Below are 17743 nucleotides of genomic sequence, written 5' to 3'. Positions count from 1 at the left end.
CTTACAGGAAGTCCGTGACCTCGAGGCTAAGCTGTGAGCGGGAACACAGGGATCCGAATGGCCAAAAACAAGAGTGTTTCCACAAAATGAGACGGGAATTAAAATGTGTATTTCGCCTGCCACAGCTTAACACAATCAACATGTTCTGCAGAGCTCTGCATCACAACCTCCTCCCCACCGTGACCGAGGAAAACGCATAAACAGACACACCTACTGTGACAACCCGCAGCTGGAACGTCAAGTCAAGGAAAAAGTGCGGGCAGCTTTTGCAAGCTTGAATAATTTTGTCAGCATTCAGGAGTCGAAGCTGGCCGGTTTCCTCAACGATGACCACTCCCCCGCTTGATGCTGCCAACTGGCCTCTTTTAATAATGGATCTCAGGTAATTAGGCTGCCATCTCATACATTATTCACCTCAGACAGGACAGACAGAACCTTCCCTTTACCCTCCAATCCTGCTAGAGTTAAAAGCAAATTCCGCCACGCTGCTATGAGAAGCTTTTTGTGGTGGAGGACGCGTGCTTTACCTTGTTCTCGCTGCTGGTCTCTCTGCTCCATGGACACCAGCGCTGAGAAGTGAGCCTGATCGTAGGCCAGGACCAGGGGGGAGCAGTGACAGCGGCTCGGAGGCACTTCCAGAGGCAGATAGAGCCCTCCAAACGGGATGGGAGCAAACGCTGCAAAGGAGGTTCGAACATGGCCGGGTCACTCCTTTGCAGTTTGCCCTGAGTTACGTACGACTGACTGAATGAATACACAGTTTCCCTCACCTTCTCCTCCGGAGTCTCTGAGCATCGTGTCGGCCACCACTACAATCGGCCTGCGTAACACATGGGCCAGCACAAACACATGGAACTCCTCCAAACTCTCGTAGACCGGATCCTCAGAGTTATCCACTCTGGGGAAAGAAAAAAAAACGAAACATGACAACAGACTGATCTACACGAGTCAGAAGACATCCTGTCCATGTTTAATTCATTTTCCGCAGTCACCACAGGTTATTAGAGTCTAAACTCCATACTTCAATTTCCACAATTCACAAGAATTTCTTTTTTATCCCAGTGATAAACTATAAAATATTTTTATTTTGAATTTACTGCTGATATTTAAAAAAAACTAGCGAGGCTCGTATCTGGAACATGCATTAAAAAAAAAAGCTTCGAGGACGCAGAATAAAGTTTGGAAATACAAATATTTTTCCAAGCTTTTCCAGATTTTTCCAGAATTAACGTGGCCCCTCGTTTTCTCAAAGCAGTGCTCAAACAGGTAAAAAAAAAAATCCATAATTTCGTAGTCATGCTAACTAAATAAAATAGGAGAAGGTGGGGGGAAGAAAGGGATGCAGATGGAGAGATGGATAAAAAGCACAGGCAGCACTCTTGAGTGTGCAACCACCAGGGAAACGGGGGATGAGCAACAATTAAGCTGTCAGCCACACAGCCAAATTGGCTCTAATAAAGGGCCTCTTAATATGTGAATCCCACTCAGCCCATTCACAGGCTCATCTCACACTACGACCATCAAACATCCCTAACCTTATTACTCTCTTACAGTGAAGCTTAATGAGAGGTTCAAACATTCACAATAAATAAGTAAATTGCTCCCCTGAAAGGAACATTTTCAGCAATGGAGTCTTTTGTGCTTAAATCTGCTTCGGTAATCATGTAGTGAAAAAAATGACTTTTGTTATAGCATTAAAGCCTTTAGTGAAAAATGTCACTTATCGTAATCTAAACCTACCCCTGTTTCTGCTACAGAAGATTATTATTATTATTTTTTTATTGTAATCAAATTTCCCCTAAACGTTAAATGCTTTTTTTTTTTGATGCACTTGAATGACATTTTAATCTCGGCTGAAACTTTCTGTTGTTCACACGTCTTCTCTTGTTCCACCGGATCGGCAGCCTACCTCAAAGAGCTGAAGTTGTGCGACAGCGTATGTGTGTTTATTTCAGTGAATATGGAAACACGGTGAAAAACCACAAGGCTTCTCTGCGTGGGAGGAGGAAACCAGAGCGAGTTTCCAATCCGCCTCTGTAGCTTGAGAAAAAGCCACTCTTACGTTTATATTTGTGCAATACGCTGCAGCTAAAAGTAACTCAAACCCAAGAGGGGCAGGTTGGTGGTAGTGGTGGGGGTGAGGGGGGCTGAGCTCTTTGAGCAGAAAAGAAAACTTACAAAGAAGCCAGTAGGTGGCACCGTTTCACGTTGTGATTTTGCAGAGGAAGACGAGTTCGATTTGCAGATCTGCCCTTTTTGAAAATGTTATTTTCAGATTTGTACATTCATGTGCGTTGGTTAACTTACCCTCCACTGGTGTTCCCGTTTTTGCTGAGATGAGTGCGAGGCTCACTGGAGGCCAACTTCAGCAGCTCGTTCCACTCTCTTTCCCATTCTTCTTCTGTGTAAACCAGCCCTGACTGCACAAAAAAATCACGGCAATGAAAATTTAATTACAGTTTGCCATAAAGTCACTGTTAATTCAAAGTCACTGTGTGCTTCTTTGAGAGTAAGTGCATTTTTCAAAATGAAAGAAATACAGTGCCGTGTTGAGCCGTCTCCCATTTGTTTACAATTTACCCTCAAGAAGTAAAATGGTACTGATCAATAGTTCTCCAGGTTCTATAAATTATATTTAAAGCCATCAAAAACAACAACAGGTATTGAATTGGTAATAAATATAAAAGCCAAAATACGATGGGATCCCACATTTTCATCAATTCAAATAAATAAAGAAAACACTCAATACCACTTTAAAAGATAAAAAATATTCTAGCAACCTTGAGTAAAACTTAATAGTATTTATGAAATTTCACATTTTAGAACAGAATATCAAAACAAATTGAAATACTAACCATAACTTATTGTTGTGTAGTTATTAAATTTAATTTGAGGAGAGTTTAATTGATTTCTACCGAAACGTTTAGTAAGAAAATTTAACTGACCACCCAACACCAACTTGTTATACTGGCTTACCTTATAAAAAGAACACCAAAAACAAAATCTGCGTATTGAGCAACTGAAAACCACAGTTGTATTTTAGTAGGTGATTTTGCTGTATTCTACATGTCAAAAACAAATGAAATGTTATAGTTAACAACATTTAAACTGTAATAGTATTTTTTAATAGCAGAGCAATGATTGGTTTTTCATTTTTCTGAACAGTAATAAGATCATGTTATGCACTTCACATGTGTTTTCTGTGTAATTATTGTGATTCTGCAGTTTTTTTTTAAACATGCTGTGAGAATCCAGCCAATGTCTGCTGCCATGCGACGGCGGCCCCTTCCAAAACTCAAACCAGAACACCTCCTTTCGTGGAATCCGTCTTACATAACTGGGCCAACTGGAAGACTGGAATTTTCGAACATAAACATCTGGACAACTTCTTTGCTTGGGCTATCTTTGGTGACACACTTTTTCTCATAGATTGAAAAAAAATAAGAAACTTTAATCTGACATCAGGGCAACAGGAGGAGGCAGAGGAAGTGCAGAGGATGTGGCAGCATTGCTTGAACTGCTACAGCACCAATGTACATTTAGAAACAGAAAATCTGTTTCCAGATTTTGAGTGAGGCTCAGTTAAGAAGCAAAAATCAGCATTACTTCAACCAGAGGTCTTCAGGAAATGATCTATTGCTCCACTCTTATCAAAAGTATCATTTGGAGAGGAGGCATTGTGTTCAGCGAACCTCCTTGTTCTGCTGGGTTTGCTGCCACCTCCACCTCCTCTTCAGAGCGTCTCTCTCTGCTCCACTTTTCATCATGGTGTACAAAGATTTCCTCAGCATCAGGTCTCTGTCATGGAAGCCCCACATCCCTGGAAGACAAAAAACACAACGGTAGGAATGACTCCGACTGAGAAAAGAATGCACTGATCCCTGGCTGTCTGTATGTTGTCATTCTTAGATGACCGCGGCTCCTTAACTAAAAAAATGCCCTCCTCAGACAGAGCTTGTCAGGACAGATTACAATAACTCCGGTGCCTCTAGACCTCGGCTGCCCTCAGAGCCCTCGCACTGGGGAGGAAAGAATCTGAGGAGGCTGAATATGCCATGTCTCTAGAACACAAAGTACAGGTGAGCTATTCTTTCTTCTTGTTCCTGTCCTTTTAGCTTTGACTTGTCCTTCTTCAGCAAGATTTTGGAATCATTAGCTGTGACACAGCACTAGATGTTTCCAACCCAGGAACTAGGCCAGTCTTCTGGTGGCAGAGATTTAATTTGTGGTTGAATATTCACAACATTTTTGCTTCAGTAATTTCCCAGTTAAACGCTTCTTTACTTTTGGTTAACTTTAAGTTACACATATGATTCAGCAAGTACCATATTTTCTGCACTATAAGGCGCACCTAAAAACCTTCAATTTCCTCAAAAGTCGACAGTGCACCTTATAATCTGGTGCGCCTAAGATATGGACCAATATTGAGCCACAACAGGTCTAGCAACTACGGTAAGCAGCCGCCGACTTAATTTTCCCCGTAGAAGAAGAAGTGCGTGGTGAATGCTGGGATAGTTGTCAGAACGCTGGTTTGTTAATAAAGTTTGATAATACATTTAAAGCCAGGGGGGGCGGAGGGGCGAGAGACAGAGACTGCGGTGGCAGCGTGTCGGTTGGTCTGTGTTACCCAGAAAGCAGTTGGGCACAATATCGCAACACCAACACCGGGAGTGAAACAATGACTGAGGCAGACTACTATATAAAGTACTTGGGGACCACTTTTTTACAAATGTGGATGTGTAATAATAGACTACGGAACAAATGTGTCTATTCTATGCGCCTTATAATGCGGTGTGCCTTATGTATGAAAACAGTTTTAAAATAAGCCATTCATTGAAGGTGCGCCTTATAGTGCGGAAAATACGGTACTATGGTTTCAAAATGCAAAATTCAGACCTTGTTACTCTTGTTGAGTGTCCCACTGTGTATCTCACTATGCTCACATTCAAATACAAAATTGGTTAGCATTAGTAAAAAAATATTCATTTAAGTACACACATATGGTTTTAGAATAACACTCAACGTTTAAGGAGTCTGAACTGCAAAAATTAACATCTGTGGATTGTTAGCAGATTAATAAAACTTGTGACATCTATTTTTGTTTAAGTTCAAAGTGAATAATACATCTCACCGAAATCTCCCATGAATTTTTTGTGATTTTATATAAGTAATAAAGTGAAATTATAAGTTAAAAGTTTTGAGCTTCTTTCCCCACTTTTCTTGCACACTCATCACAATTCATTTAAAATTCATTGCAGTTGCACATTTTCACCAGCTTTCAAGTGATTTTTTTTAGCTAACAAACTGTAACCACGACTAAATCATCTGAGATCAATGATGTGGTGAAATGTTAGGTTTTTTTTTGAGCATTCTGGACGCTGGTGTTCCTGTGGTAGTTAATCCATCTCCTCACTGAAGCTGCAGAAATGTATCAAAAAGTTGCGCTTGCAAACAACAAGTATTCCATGTGTAAAACTAGAATGTACCCAGTTAACATGCTATAGAGATTAATGCATTTTACATAAATGCCAAGGTTTGTACTTTATAATAGAAAGGAAACCTAACTGAAGACCAGTATAAACCAGAAAGATCAGTGCAGTAGAGGTCTAAGTAAAAAAAAAAAAAAAACTTAAAAAAACTATGTTTGCACCAAATTGCACAGCAGGTTTTTAGGTGTTACTCACCCAAAGAGGCAGCATGGAGGAGGCAGTTACCATCCCCTGTGGTGGCCAGAGGAAGAAGCTTCTTACAACTGGTGCACATGGTGGACCACCAGTTCAGACGTCCTGAAAACACAAGGACACTCAGAAAGTCACCTTTGATGACAAGCACTGCAGCCAGCAGACAAGCTACACAAGTGTAAAAATACACGCTGCAGGTCACAGTAACATGAGTGTCGGTATTCAACGCAGAGAGCCACTGAGCTTTGCGGAACCATGACGGCTCTATTTCACAATCAGTTGTTCTGTTATGTATATAGGAGGATCCTTGATTGCAGATCGATGTTACAATGTTCTTCCTACAGGTTAAAGATTGCAAAACTGACATTCTAGGTGGTTTAGGAGAGAGAGTGTAGTTTAGAATAAAGAATCTGAACTCTGGAAATCTTCAAATGATTAAATTTCACCTAGTTGAGTACATGCATCTTAATACCAATTGTCCAATTGTGAAATAAAGGAAAAAAAAATAGAAAGTTGTTTCACACATTGCACTCTGCACATGCATCAGTTGGTTACGTTCCATTTTAGCCTGTATATGATTCACCTTTTTATTCATACAACCACTGCAGTCCCCCGGAAGCTACTTTGAAACACTCCTCTAACTTTTCGAAAAAAAAATAAAATAAAATAAAAAAAAAAGAAGTGAGAATGAAGAAGAGCCCTGAGCACGACACATAGGCTGACTGCAGGCGGACCACACTGCTCTGAGCCTGGCCAATCTGGCTCCATCATTTATTTAACAACAGTAAACACAGAGGAGCCTCTGAATGATTTAGCCTTCACTGTAGTCACAATTAAACTGCAGCCTTTCCTTTTTTTCCTGCCACTTGCAGTTCTTTATTTCTGAGCTACTGTAACCTCCTGTTGTTTTATGATGCTGGCCTCATAGCGTGCTCCACATGCAGTACATATGGACAATTCTACCTGCTAGGAAATACAGAAAGATGCATATCGGTGCATTTTACAGTAACTTTTGCATCGTTTGCAAAAAGAAGAAAAAAAACAAAACAATTTTACTGACTGAAAAATTATTATTTCATATTATTTTTCAGCAAGCAAAACGGATTTGACGTGCGGTTTTAAGACGTTGTCTTTATGCCTTATTGGTAAAATATTCAAAGTTTTCTGCTTGTTTATTATAACATCAGAGTGAGAGGGGTTCTCTGCAAGATTCAAAACTTTTGAGCAGGTTTCTCTCCTTCAGTTGAAAGTGTCAGATGGGATATGAACCCTCTTCGAATTAGCTGTTGTCATCCTCCCTCCCTGATGCTGCTGCTCTGATCTGTTCTGTCTCACTGGGTCAGTCTCATCTTGTGCATCTGTCTGTATTTCAGACTTAATGGGATTTTTTATTGCAACTACTCTGTTTGGCTCCAGTTTACTTTAAACAAGTGAAGAATCAAAAAGACTTAAATTAATCCCTTTTTTTTTTCTTTTGCAAAATAGCTCAATTTCAGTCAATGTCTTGTGGACATCTACTTTTTTAAAATATTGGAACAGTCACAATTCTATTAAGGCCTGAACTTTGACTGGACCATTCTAGCACAGCAGTATGTGTTAAACTAACCACTGCTAGAAAGTGAACCTCTGCCCTAGTTTCAAATCATCTCCAGAATCTAACAGACTTTCTTTGAGGTTGTCATGTATTTATAGCCATTTACATGCAGCTGCGCAGAGATTCTTCCACCCATGCTGCAGGTCAAAATGGGCCGCTTAGCAGCTTCTCTGATTAATGCTGTGTAGATTTCCAATTGCCACAGTCTTTCAATATTTAAATGATGGATTGAACATTTGCGGTAAGGTTTTGTGAACAAACCCTGATTTAAACTGCTTCACGCATTTTTCCTTCACCTATCTGCTGTGTTCTCTGATGCCTATTTGCTCACTTCTGAAGGTAAGCAGTTGCACTGGATTGCAAATGTAAAATTGCATTTCCTTCAACATCACAATGATGCACAACTTTGTGCTGGCCAATCACATACAATTCCAGCAAAAATACACCAAGGTTTGTGGTTTTAACATGACAAAATGTTCTGTGCTATATCCTCATCGGACTCACCCGCCTGTTCCAAAGCCATCATGGTGGACTGCTCTATTAGATCCCTCTCTATGAAACTCCTAAAGTCCTCGCTGTAGACGCTGAGATCGGGTAGCTGGAATGTGTAAATGGGCATCTCAAGAGGGAACTGCTCGCTGGTGCACTCGTTCGCCACCTGCAGCCGTGCCAAGGAGACGATAGCAGAGCTGGCGTGGGAGATTCCACGGGACAGACGCTTCTCTAGAGGCGAACACAAGCAAGGCGGTGCAGATAAGACGTAAGACGAGGTTCATGGGAACAAAAACAAACAAACTAAAACAAAAACGCCACTGCTGATGCTGAACTGGCTTTAGTACCTTGTGCATTGTCCTCCTGCTTCTGTGCACACGGCCTGTCGATCTTGCTGACATGGCTGGGTGTTTCACGTGTCTCTGGCTGTTTGTAGTAGCGGCCCTCGTTGAAGACCTGCGGCAGGTTGGCAGTGTGGACCTGCCTGAGCTCCTCGTAGTCGTTCAGAGCAGCACTGAGGTCCCAGTTTTTACCTGGAGGAAAGAAAAAAAAGGAAGTCAGAGTCTGCTCACAAACAGGAAAAAATAAACCTCCATTAAGTATTCTGGTTCGATTTCATGCACATGCACACTATAGCATCTGCTTGCGTGCAAGCAGATGCTATAGTGTGCAGATGCTGCAGATGCTGCCGTCAGCTAGCTGACGAAACCGCACACAGACTAAAAGTTTACAGTAAACAGTTGCAGGGCCTGGAGATGAATTAGATAACTCTATTTCACTGAAACATTTAAACAACTTGGTATGCTTTTTTTTCCCCTTTTAATTGAAGAACATAACATTTCTAACATAATAAAAAAAAAACATATCGGTCCACATAGCTTCACAGATTTATAGCTTCTCCACAAGAGAAGATGTTGCAGTGCTTTTATCAGAGGAAAACATGCTGAATCATAGCGAGGCTGGGTGTTGGCACGAAAATAAAGTCGGAGAGGGAGACAGAACCTTCAATATGGTGACAGCAATATCCTGACATGCACAAAGAGACACCCCTGGCTGTCTCCTCCGAGTTTTGTCTCTTTAACAGAAATCCCCTCAAGGTTTAAGACAAGCAAGTCGGTTTTTCATACACCACTGTCTGACTTCTAGCACTGCCACAGAAATTATCCAAAAAAGAAGAAAAAAAGAAAAAAAAGAAAAGCACACAAATACCTATGTCTACATTCACTGTAACCTGAGTGTGTTTGTGAAAGTCGATCTACTAATGACCTCGGCATGATGGAGAGACCCGAGGAGGAAGACCTCGGCCTTCCAGACAGGATGTCTGTCTGTGAGTCTGAACATGAATATGAAAGCATATCCCGCTTAAGCAGCAGCTTTTGCAATCGTCAATGCAAAACGCATTTCACGGAATGGATTTCAGCAGCATGAGCTTCAGAGAAACAGGCCTACAGCCGACAGTTCAGCCTCGCAGCAACATTCGGCACCTTAATGCATCGTCTTTAAACGCTTAAGTGGAACGCTTTCTTTCAGAATCCTGATTGACACTTAGCACAGACACACTCTTCTGAAGCATGAAAATGCATAATCAATATCCATCAGAGACACTTCAGATGCGCAAGTCCAGATTCTGATACAAGAGGCAAAGCATGGATCGATTATGGGTTATACCAAGAGTTTAAAAGCTTAAAAAATCTGCGGTTCCTTTATTCATTTTAAAATCTGTCTTATAGAATGCCGGTATAAACGTAAAAAACACAGGTGTGCTCCTTCCCCGTCTGATGCTGCACACTGCCGTCAGCTAGCTGAAAGAAAAACCTTCACAATTTTCCAAGACCAAGACAAGTTCAGATATTTGGAAAGAATTTCCACAAAAGCACAAGCGGAAACAGTGGGGCCACTCAAATGCACCTCCTATTGTTCTAATTAAAGGAAACAACAGCATTAAATCTGCAGCTGACAAGCAGCAAGTCTGTTAGGAAGCAGATTGCAGACTGGCAACCGGAGCAAATAACAGCAATCTGCTTAACTCCTTGTTCTCTAGAAAAAGCAGACTGGTAAAAAAAAAAAAAAAAAAGAAGGAAAAAAGGAAAAAATTCATCATTCTAGAAAATAAGCATTTAAAGCTACTTAGTTAAATGTTGTCTATACATTTAAAAAAATGTCTAACATGATAATCATGTAATGTAATACTAACATATATTGATTAATGTGGCTAGAATAATGCTATGCATTTCATTTAATTGTTTCTTTTTACTACTTCAAATATTGGGAAAAAAATACTGAAAAAATACAATACATATAGTAAGCTATAAAATATATGATTATGGTCTGAAAAAATAGAGCTCCTTTTAATGCTTTACTTGTAAATAGTTAGCAAATTGAGGTAAAACAATAAAAGTATTCCTCGTACAACAGTCTCTAAAATGCCAGATGAAAAATGAAAGTCAGAGCCAATTAAAAGGCGGTTCAATACCCAAAACAGCCTGTAGAGAGCAGCACATGTAGCACAACTGCCTGGTCTTCCTCCTGACTGGGACCAGAGTGCAACAGAGCAGCTGGTCTATCAACGCAGGTCTGTGTCAATGCACATCCTGAAGGCTAAGCTAATGTCAGGGGGCAAAAAATAAACCGAGGCGGGACAATCGGGGCTTGAGTCATCGTCGTCTGAGTGCACTGTCTTGTTTGATGTCTGCTCGTGTCACACATATTCCGCTGAGGCTTCGCACCAGAGCAGGTTTTGGGGCAAAGCAAGGAGAGAGAGACAGAGAGAGAGAGAGAGAGAGAGAGAGGCTGGAAAAACAGGGACACATTTTGTGAACACAGATGAAGATGTGTCCCAGATGTATGTACATTTTGCTCAATGTGAATTTAAATGTAAAAGTTTAATATTTAATACCCGGCTGACATTCATCCACCTCTCTGTTGTCTCTTTTATCAGAACCACACATGCTCCTGCAGCCCTCTGCTGCTCAGTGAGCGCCAGCGAATGGACACAAAGCTTCTCTTGGGGAGTTGCACTCGTAAACCCATCAGTCCTGCCTCTAAATCAGCAAACATGCCTCCTGTTTCAGGTTCCTTTGATTTTGTCATCTTCCTTCCTTCTCATTCCCTTCTTATTTGCCCCCCTCCCACTCCCCCACCCCTTCAAACAGAAAATCTTACCTTCCAGCAGGTCTCTTGCCAGACCTGGTTCTGCCCCCGTGGACCGAACAAAGTCTGACAGGACCGCGTCCATGTCCAGAGTCATGTGATCATGTGTGTGTGCTGCCCACGGTGCAGCGGTGGCCTTGGTGGACGCCAGCCTTCACGTTCTCATCTGGGAACAAACAAAGCAGAGAAGGAAACATTAGAAGCGATGAGGACGCCGCTTTACAGTAAACTGTTTAGCCACACCTTAAAGATATCATCCCTGGCGAGTCCCTGTGAGAAAATACGAGTGAGATTGCCTGGTCTCTTATTTCAGCCCTGGCTCGGGCCCGTTTGTACCGAGGCGTAATGCTTCATGGAGTGCTCCTGCCAGGAGTCATAACATAATACCCAGCATCAGAGATATCAGCAACAGCCAGTGCTTATTTTTCCAGGACACACCTGCCCACTTCCAAAGGCTTTCCTCCTCTGTCCGTAATCACAACACAGGGTTTGTATCGTATATCCATTTTCAAAAATCCCAGTATTTCCTGACAATAGTTTCTAGGTTCTTTCTTTGTTTTTCTCCTGACATTATAAACATTTTGTGGGCCCAACATCTGACTTATGGGGTTTTATAATGAAATAAATCACTTAAATATGACTTATCTGACAATGCACAGACAACGCTAAAAGATCAGCAAAGGTGGCACATCACGTTTGAATATAAAGAAATTCAAGAACAGATGAGATGGTGAAGAGAGAGCTGAGCCAAAAAGTGAAGCTCTCAATTTACCGATCGATCTACGTTCCCACCCTCATCTATGGTCATGAGCTTTGGGTCATGACCGAAAGAACGAGATCACGGGTACCATCGGCCGAAATGGGTTTCCTCCACAGGGTGGCTGGGCTCTCCCTTAGAGATAGGGTGAGAAGCTCGGTCATCCGGGAAGGACTCAGAATAGAGCCGCTGCTCCTCCACGTCGAGAGGAGCCAGTTGAGGTGGCTCGGGCATCTGGTAAGGATGCCTCCTGGACGCCTCCCTGGTGAGGTGTTCCAGGCACGTGCCACCAGGAGGAGGCCTCGGGGATGACCCAGGACACACTGGAGGGATTACGTCTCTCGGCTGGCCTGGGAACGCCTTGGGATTCCCTTGGAAGAAGTGGCTGGGGAGAGGGAAGTCTGGGCCTCCCTTCTGAAGCTGCTGCCCCCGCGACCCGACCCCGGATAAGTGGAAGAAAATGGATGGATGGATGGATGGATGGATGGATGGATGGATGGATGGATGGATGGATGGATGGATGGATGGATGGATGGATGGATGGATGGATGGATGGATGGATGGATGGATGGATGGATGGATGGATGGATGAGAAACCAAGTTATTGTAATCAATCAGACTGCAAAAGTTTAGAAAGTCCCTCTCACTGAACCATGTTGAAAGTAGCTATCCACAGAAAACACAGAACGGTGCTGGACCGTCCCAGGAGCTCCCAAAATCACTCAAAAATCACATCAAAGACACAGTCAAGATCCCACAAAAGAACCCAGAAGGCCAGAACAACATCTAAAGAACTGCATTTAAGGTACACTAGCCCCAGTCAGGGTCAGTGGTCATGATTCAACAATAGGAAAGAGACTGGACAAACATGGCAATAGATTCTGGACTGATCATACAAAACTTTAATGTTATGAAATATTTCTAAAACAGCATTAAAAATAAAAAAGAACAGCTCAATATTAGTGAAACATGGTGATAATGTAAGGGTCTGGGAGCTGCTTTCCAGTTAATGACCTCTTCTAGTAGTTGAAACCAAAAATCTCTTCTCTGAAATCTTGTCAGGCAATCAGTTTGTGACCTTAGGCTCAAGCACACGCTTGTTGTGCAGCAGGACAATGACACTATGCACACAAAACAGTTAACTACTGACTGGATAAAGAAAAAAAAAAAAAGAAGGCTTTGAAGTGGCCAAGTCAAAGTCCGGACTCAAATCTGGTTCAGTTGTTCTGGCATGGCTGTAAAACTGGCAGTTTGTGCCAACCAGTCATCCATCCATTTTCTTTACACCCTTGTCCCTTAGTGGGGTCGGGAGGGTTGCTAGGGCCTATCTCCAGCTAACGTTCCAGGCGAGAGGCGGGGTCACCCTGGACAGGTCGCCAGTCTGTTGCAGAGCATCACAGAGACACACAACCATGCACACATACACTCACACCTAGGGGCAATTTGGAGAGGCCAATTAACCTGACAGTCATGTTTTTGGACTGTGGGAGGAAACCGGAGAACCCAGGCAAAAACCCACGCATGCACAGAGAGAACATGCAAACTCCATGCAGAAAGACCAGGGCCGGGAATCAAACCCAGAACCTTCTTGCTGCTCTACCAACTGCACCACTGTGCAGCCCGCCAACCAGTCAGTGTGGCTGAATTAATTCTACTCTGTAATAAAAGTGGGACAAAGCAGGACTTTGCCACAAAGAGGCGTATTGGTTATCAAGTTGAGCAGTGCTTACTTTTTCATACATTTTTTTATGCATCACTATGTTAGATAAAAATTGAAATAATTATGTTGGAAACCAAGATCTACAAAAGTACTGATTTTTATCCTGTAGATAGAGATCAGAATTGTTTTTTCCAAACTAATTTTATAATTTTGCATGGAACAAGGAAAATGACCCAATCAAATTCCATATTTTTTCCATATTTTTCAAGACTCTGTAGGAACTCTAAAGAACAAAGTATTAACCAGAAATCTTTAGGTGTGAGTCAGAAACAAAACTTTACTTTGACCGAAAGTCAGGACGCCTGGTGCCCGTTTCTGTAACTGGATGATTAAGCACGGTGCTATTTAGTTGCTAGCTGGAGAGCATATTTGAAACTAAATAGCGCTGTGAATCTAATGATCAACAAGCGAGACACTATTGGGTCATAAATAACAGTTAACATGCAGATGCATTCACTTTTGTGGTTTGGGGAATAACTGAGTTCATGCATAACTTTCATTCCAGCACAGGCTGGGTGGGTGACAAAGGAACTGATCTCAGAGCACCAGCAGAAAAAAAACAAACACCCACAGGCATGAGACTGTGACACCAGGCCTTTGTGTGTAGACCGGCAGCCTGAAGGCTGAGGGGTTATTACTGCACAACCATGTCAGCAGGATGGTGAACAACAGAAAAAATAAATAAATGAATAAAACTGGACAATTATGAGTTTAGATCAGGAAGAAAATACGTAATGTGAAGAAAATGTATGTTGATCCGTTAGACCATAATTAAGCAGATCATGATAAGATAGATCTGAGTAATACTAATACAATACTTCTCTTTTTATTGTGAATATAAAACAAAATGCATGATGTTCCTTTCACTTCCCCGGTATTTGTGTTCCTTTGATTTTGTCATCTTCCTTCCTTCTCATTCCCTTCTCATTCCCGCCATAATAATCTTTTTGGATGGCAATGTTTATTAAACTGTTATATATATATATATATATATATATATATATATATATATATATATATATATATATATATATATATATATATATATATAGATTTTTAATATTATATATATATATATATATATATATATATATATATATATATATATATATATATATATATATATATATATATATATATATATATATATATATATATAATATGTCTGAGATTTGAATGTAAGCAGTTAAATGTCGAATGTCTTTGCTGCAAAACAATATAGTTATGAAAACGAACATTTAAAATGTCAATGTCGTCAGTGTCCTTAAAGAGAAAACCACATCAACAGGAACTTCCATCAGACCTAAGCACAACTCAGGAGGTATTTTCTTTCTTTGGGGAACTAAAAGACTTCAATACTGCATAAAAAACCTAATGGGTGAACAGTAAGGTAACCTTTAAGAGAGAATATTGCTTTATAGCACTAGACACCTTGTTCCTTGTAGTGTGGAGCACAGACTAAAATAGTGGATTATTATATGACCTCACTTTCACCCAACCTATAAGCAGCAATGTTCAAATTGCTTTTCCATGTGGGAGTTAATTATGACTCAGAAACACCGAAAAGCGTGGTCTCACACCTGACGTAAAACAATGTGGGCCACAGAAATGTGCTGTCCAGCTTCCTCTTAATCAAAGTGACATTTTAGCAAATTTGTCAGCTATAATGAATCAGGCTTACAAATATGGAACGGCATTACAGCAGCAACAAAAACAAAAACTGACAGAATTCAACTGAAAGCTCCACTCTTAAGAGAAAACACAACAAGATGATTCAACTATTTCCACATCACAGCATTACAGACAGGAAGTACTGGATTTAACAGCTGCTGGTGTTAGTGAATGATTATGCATGCATGATGATGTGAAAATGACACAATATCGAGTGTCATCTTATGCATTTCTTTTAAAATATTTCATGATAAATTGTATTACATTTGTGTGTATGAACATATCTATGCTTAAATACAGTAGAATACCACTTTGTGAACTAGAGAGACGCTATCGCCCTCAGTAGACAACCATGAACCCTGATGGAAACAATCACTTTTCTATGCTGGTATATTAAATCCAGCCCATATAAAATAAGTGTGAAAGCCGAGGCAGTGGAAACTATGAAAATCAGTTTGAATGAAGAAAGGCCTGATGGGTTCTGCTGGAACAAACACAAACTCTCAGAACTGAAACTCAAAAGCAGCTAAAAGTAAAACACCCTTTTTGTTTTGCATAATTTCATAATAAAGAAAAAACAATAACAGGATGTCGATTTAATGTGAGCCACAGAACAGCTGAATGCGACAGTGAACGAAGCGAATAAAAGCCCTCTTGTCTTAGTTTGTCTCTAAACTTACATCCAGAGTCTTTGCTGACAGTTGGTGAGAAGCCATCTGATGACCACAGGACCGCCAGGATCAAACGCTGATCTAGTCCATGGCTTCAGTGGCAGCAGAGTAAAGGAAGACTCTGGAGAAGCAGAGAATCCTGGAAGACACAGAAAAACAGAGATCATCAAAATAAGTTACCAGACTTACTCTGAATAAGAAAACAAAAAAGACATACTAAACTAAATATAGGAAAAAAAAAAAAATCCTAAAATTGGCCGAGTTGAAGCATTAAGTTAATAATTTCTGAAATTAAAAGGTGGTATTGTAAAATACTTTTAGCATCTTAATGTTGCATCTATCCACAATGGTCTTTCCGCTGATCTGCTTCAGAAAATGTTGATCTCCTGAGATTTTCACTCATTGACCTCATCTCTCAGGTTTGCTGAGAATTGTCCCCCAAAAAAGAGAAAACATCTGGTGATTAGCAGCTTTGAGGATAACAATGTCATTAGAAAGGCAACAGTAGCTCAAATAACCACTTGTTACATCTAAGGTATGTTGAGTACCATGTCTTAATGAACTATTCATTGGCATGCTGAGAGGCACTCCAGTCAGCTAAGAACAGGAAACAAAAGCCACAAGTCGAACGAGCTCACCAGATTTGGACTGACAAAACATTGTCTAGTAGTGTAAGAAGCCTCTATTTCAGCGGCAATATTCAGATGGTTGGATCAGAATCGGGGAGAAATAGCATAAAATAATGGATCCATTCTGACTTGTAATCAACGGTCAGGCTACTGGTGGTTAAGAAATGATGTGAGGGATTTTCATTGTACACTTTTGGTTCTCCAGCTTCACTTGAGGTCTTCACGCTAATTATCATTCCAATAGAACAACCTTTGGGATGTGGTGATAAGAGAGGTTTGCAATTTTGAGTTGCCGGCTAAATAACATGATGCCATCATGTCAGTTGGGACCAAAATCTTCTAAGACAAAGCACAAAGCAAAAGAGGGTTGGACCCAATACTATCTAACCATAACTTATAGTCCCTGGTGAAATATTATGGATAATCTGGATTTGAAATCCCATTTCAAATCAATTTATTGTTAAATTAGAACAAAGTTTACAGTTTTTTTTAAGAAGTTCAAGACATTACTTAAAATACTTAAATATGTTTTTATATAAAATATACAAAATAAATATAACAATAAATATAACAAATATAGCAAACTCATTTAGGTTGGCACAATCTTAGGCAGAAGTAAATGTATTTTCTTTTGGTTTTAAAATAAAACGTCTTTGTTCTGTTCAGTGATTCAGTGGAACTAACAAGATGGAATTATTTAACCACCACATCAGGGCAACTGTGTCTGACTGACAATCAATACCTTTGTTCTAAGCGTAGAGATGGAGAGATGTATCAGTAACATCTTGAGTCATAATATTAACATAAATTGTAAAAAGCACAGGCACTAAAACAGAGCCCAGAGGGACACCTTTTTTGATATTTAGCAAATAGAAGGAAACACACTGCTTATGCTCAGACAAATTACTTAAAAATCATGCGGTGACCTCCAAAAGGTCTGTAAATTAATTAATATGAGTAGTTACTGTTAAGATTCAACAGCAGGTATTTCTGCTTCTTGTATCTCCACACAAGTCATTTATCTAACTTAAGAAAACATTTGTCATTGGGAAAAACCCACAAGCGAAAGTTGACAATCTGATTCATTAGTTCCCACAAAAGTTGTTTCAACACACTATTGCAAGTGAATGCTGTAGCCCTTTACACCTGGTCAAAAGATATAGCTTTGTTTGTCACTTCTATTTATATTTGCAACCGCAGTTTTACCTTTCACCTTGTGCAGAGACAGTAGTTTCAGACCAAAAGCCACCATGTCATTGTCACTTACTGTTTAAACCTTGAGTTTCAATGCTGCACGTAGTAGTGCAACACATAAAGCACACTGTGTTTTTTACTTCCTGAGATCAATTGGCCCAAGGGCACTTTGATCTAGTTCCTT

The 17743-nt window shown here is 40.5% G+C and overlaps 1 protein-coding gene and 1 long non-coding RNA gene across 4 annotated transcripts in view; one reads left to right on the top strand and one right to left on the bottom strand.

Annotated features, from left to right (window-relative positions):
• otud7a (OTU deubiquitinase 7A) overlaps positions 1-17743 on the bottom strand; it is a 45548-nt gene that overhangs the window by 11363 nt on the left and 16442 nt on the right. The window contains exons 2-10 of the mRNA XM_008412259.3: positions 15746-15875; positions 10930-11083; positions 8115-8300; positions 7780-7998; positions 5685-5786; positions 3693-3820; positions 2308-2420; positions 771-898; positions 528-677 (exon numbers count right to left, since the gene is read on the bottom strand). Of these exons, the coding sequence (XP_008410481.2) occupies positions 528-677; positions 771-898; positions 2308-2420; positions 3693-3820; positions 5685-5786; positions 7780-7998; positions 8115-8300; positions 10930-11014 (1111 nt within the window). The 5' untranslated portion in view covers positions 11015-11083; positions 15746-15875. The remainder of the gene's footprint in view (positions 1-527; positions 678-770; positions 899-2307; positions 2421-3692; positions 3821-5684; positions 5787-7779; positions 7999-8114; positions 8301-10929; positions 11084-15745; positions 15876-17743) is intronic.
• LOC103466583 (uncharacterized) lies at positions 3751-10922 on the top strand. 3 transcript variants are annotated; one of them, XR_533959.2, is made up of 3 exons: positions 3751-3842; positions 3949-4079; positions 10706-10922. It is a non-coding gene; the product is annotated as an uncharacterized LOC103466583 (long non-coding RNA). The 3 variants fall into 3 exon arrangements; XR_001776725.2 differs by lacking the exon at positions 10706-10922 and adding an exon at positions 5666-5753; XR_533961.3 differs by lacking the exon at positions 10706-10922 and adding an exon at positions 5663-5747.

This window comes from Poecilia reticulata, chromosome 6 (assembly GCF_904066995.2).
Source record: "Poecilia reticulata chromosome 6, P_reticulata-male-v2, whole genome shotgun sequence".
NCBI classification, from domain to species: domain Eukaryota; kingdom Metazoa; phylum Chordata; class Actinopteri; order Cyprinodontiformes; family Poeciliidae; genus Poecilia; species Poecilia reticulata.
Note: the sequence above shows the minus strand (reverse complement) of the source record. Positions and strands in the feature narration are given on the sequence as shown.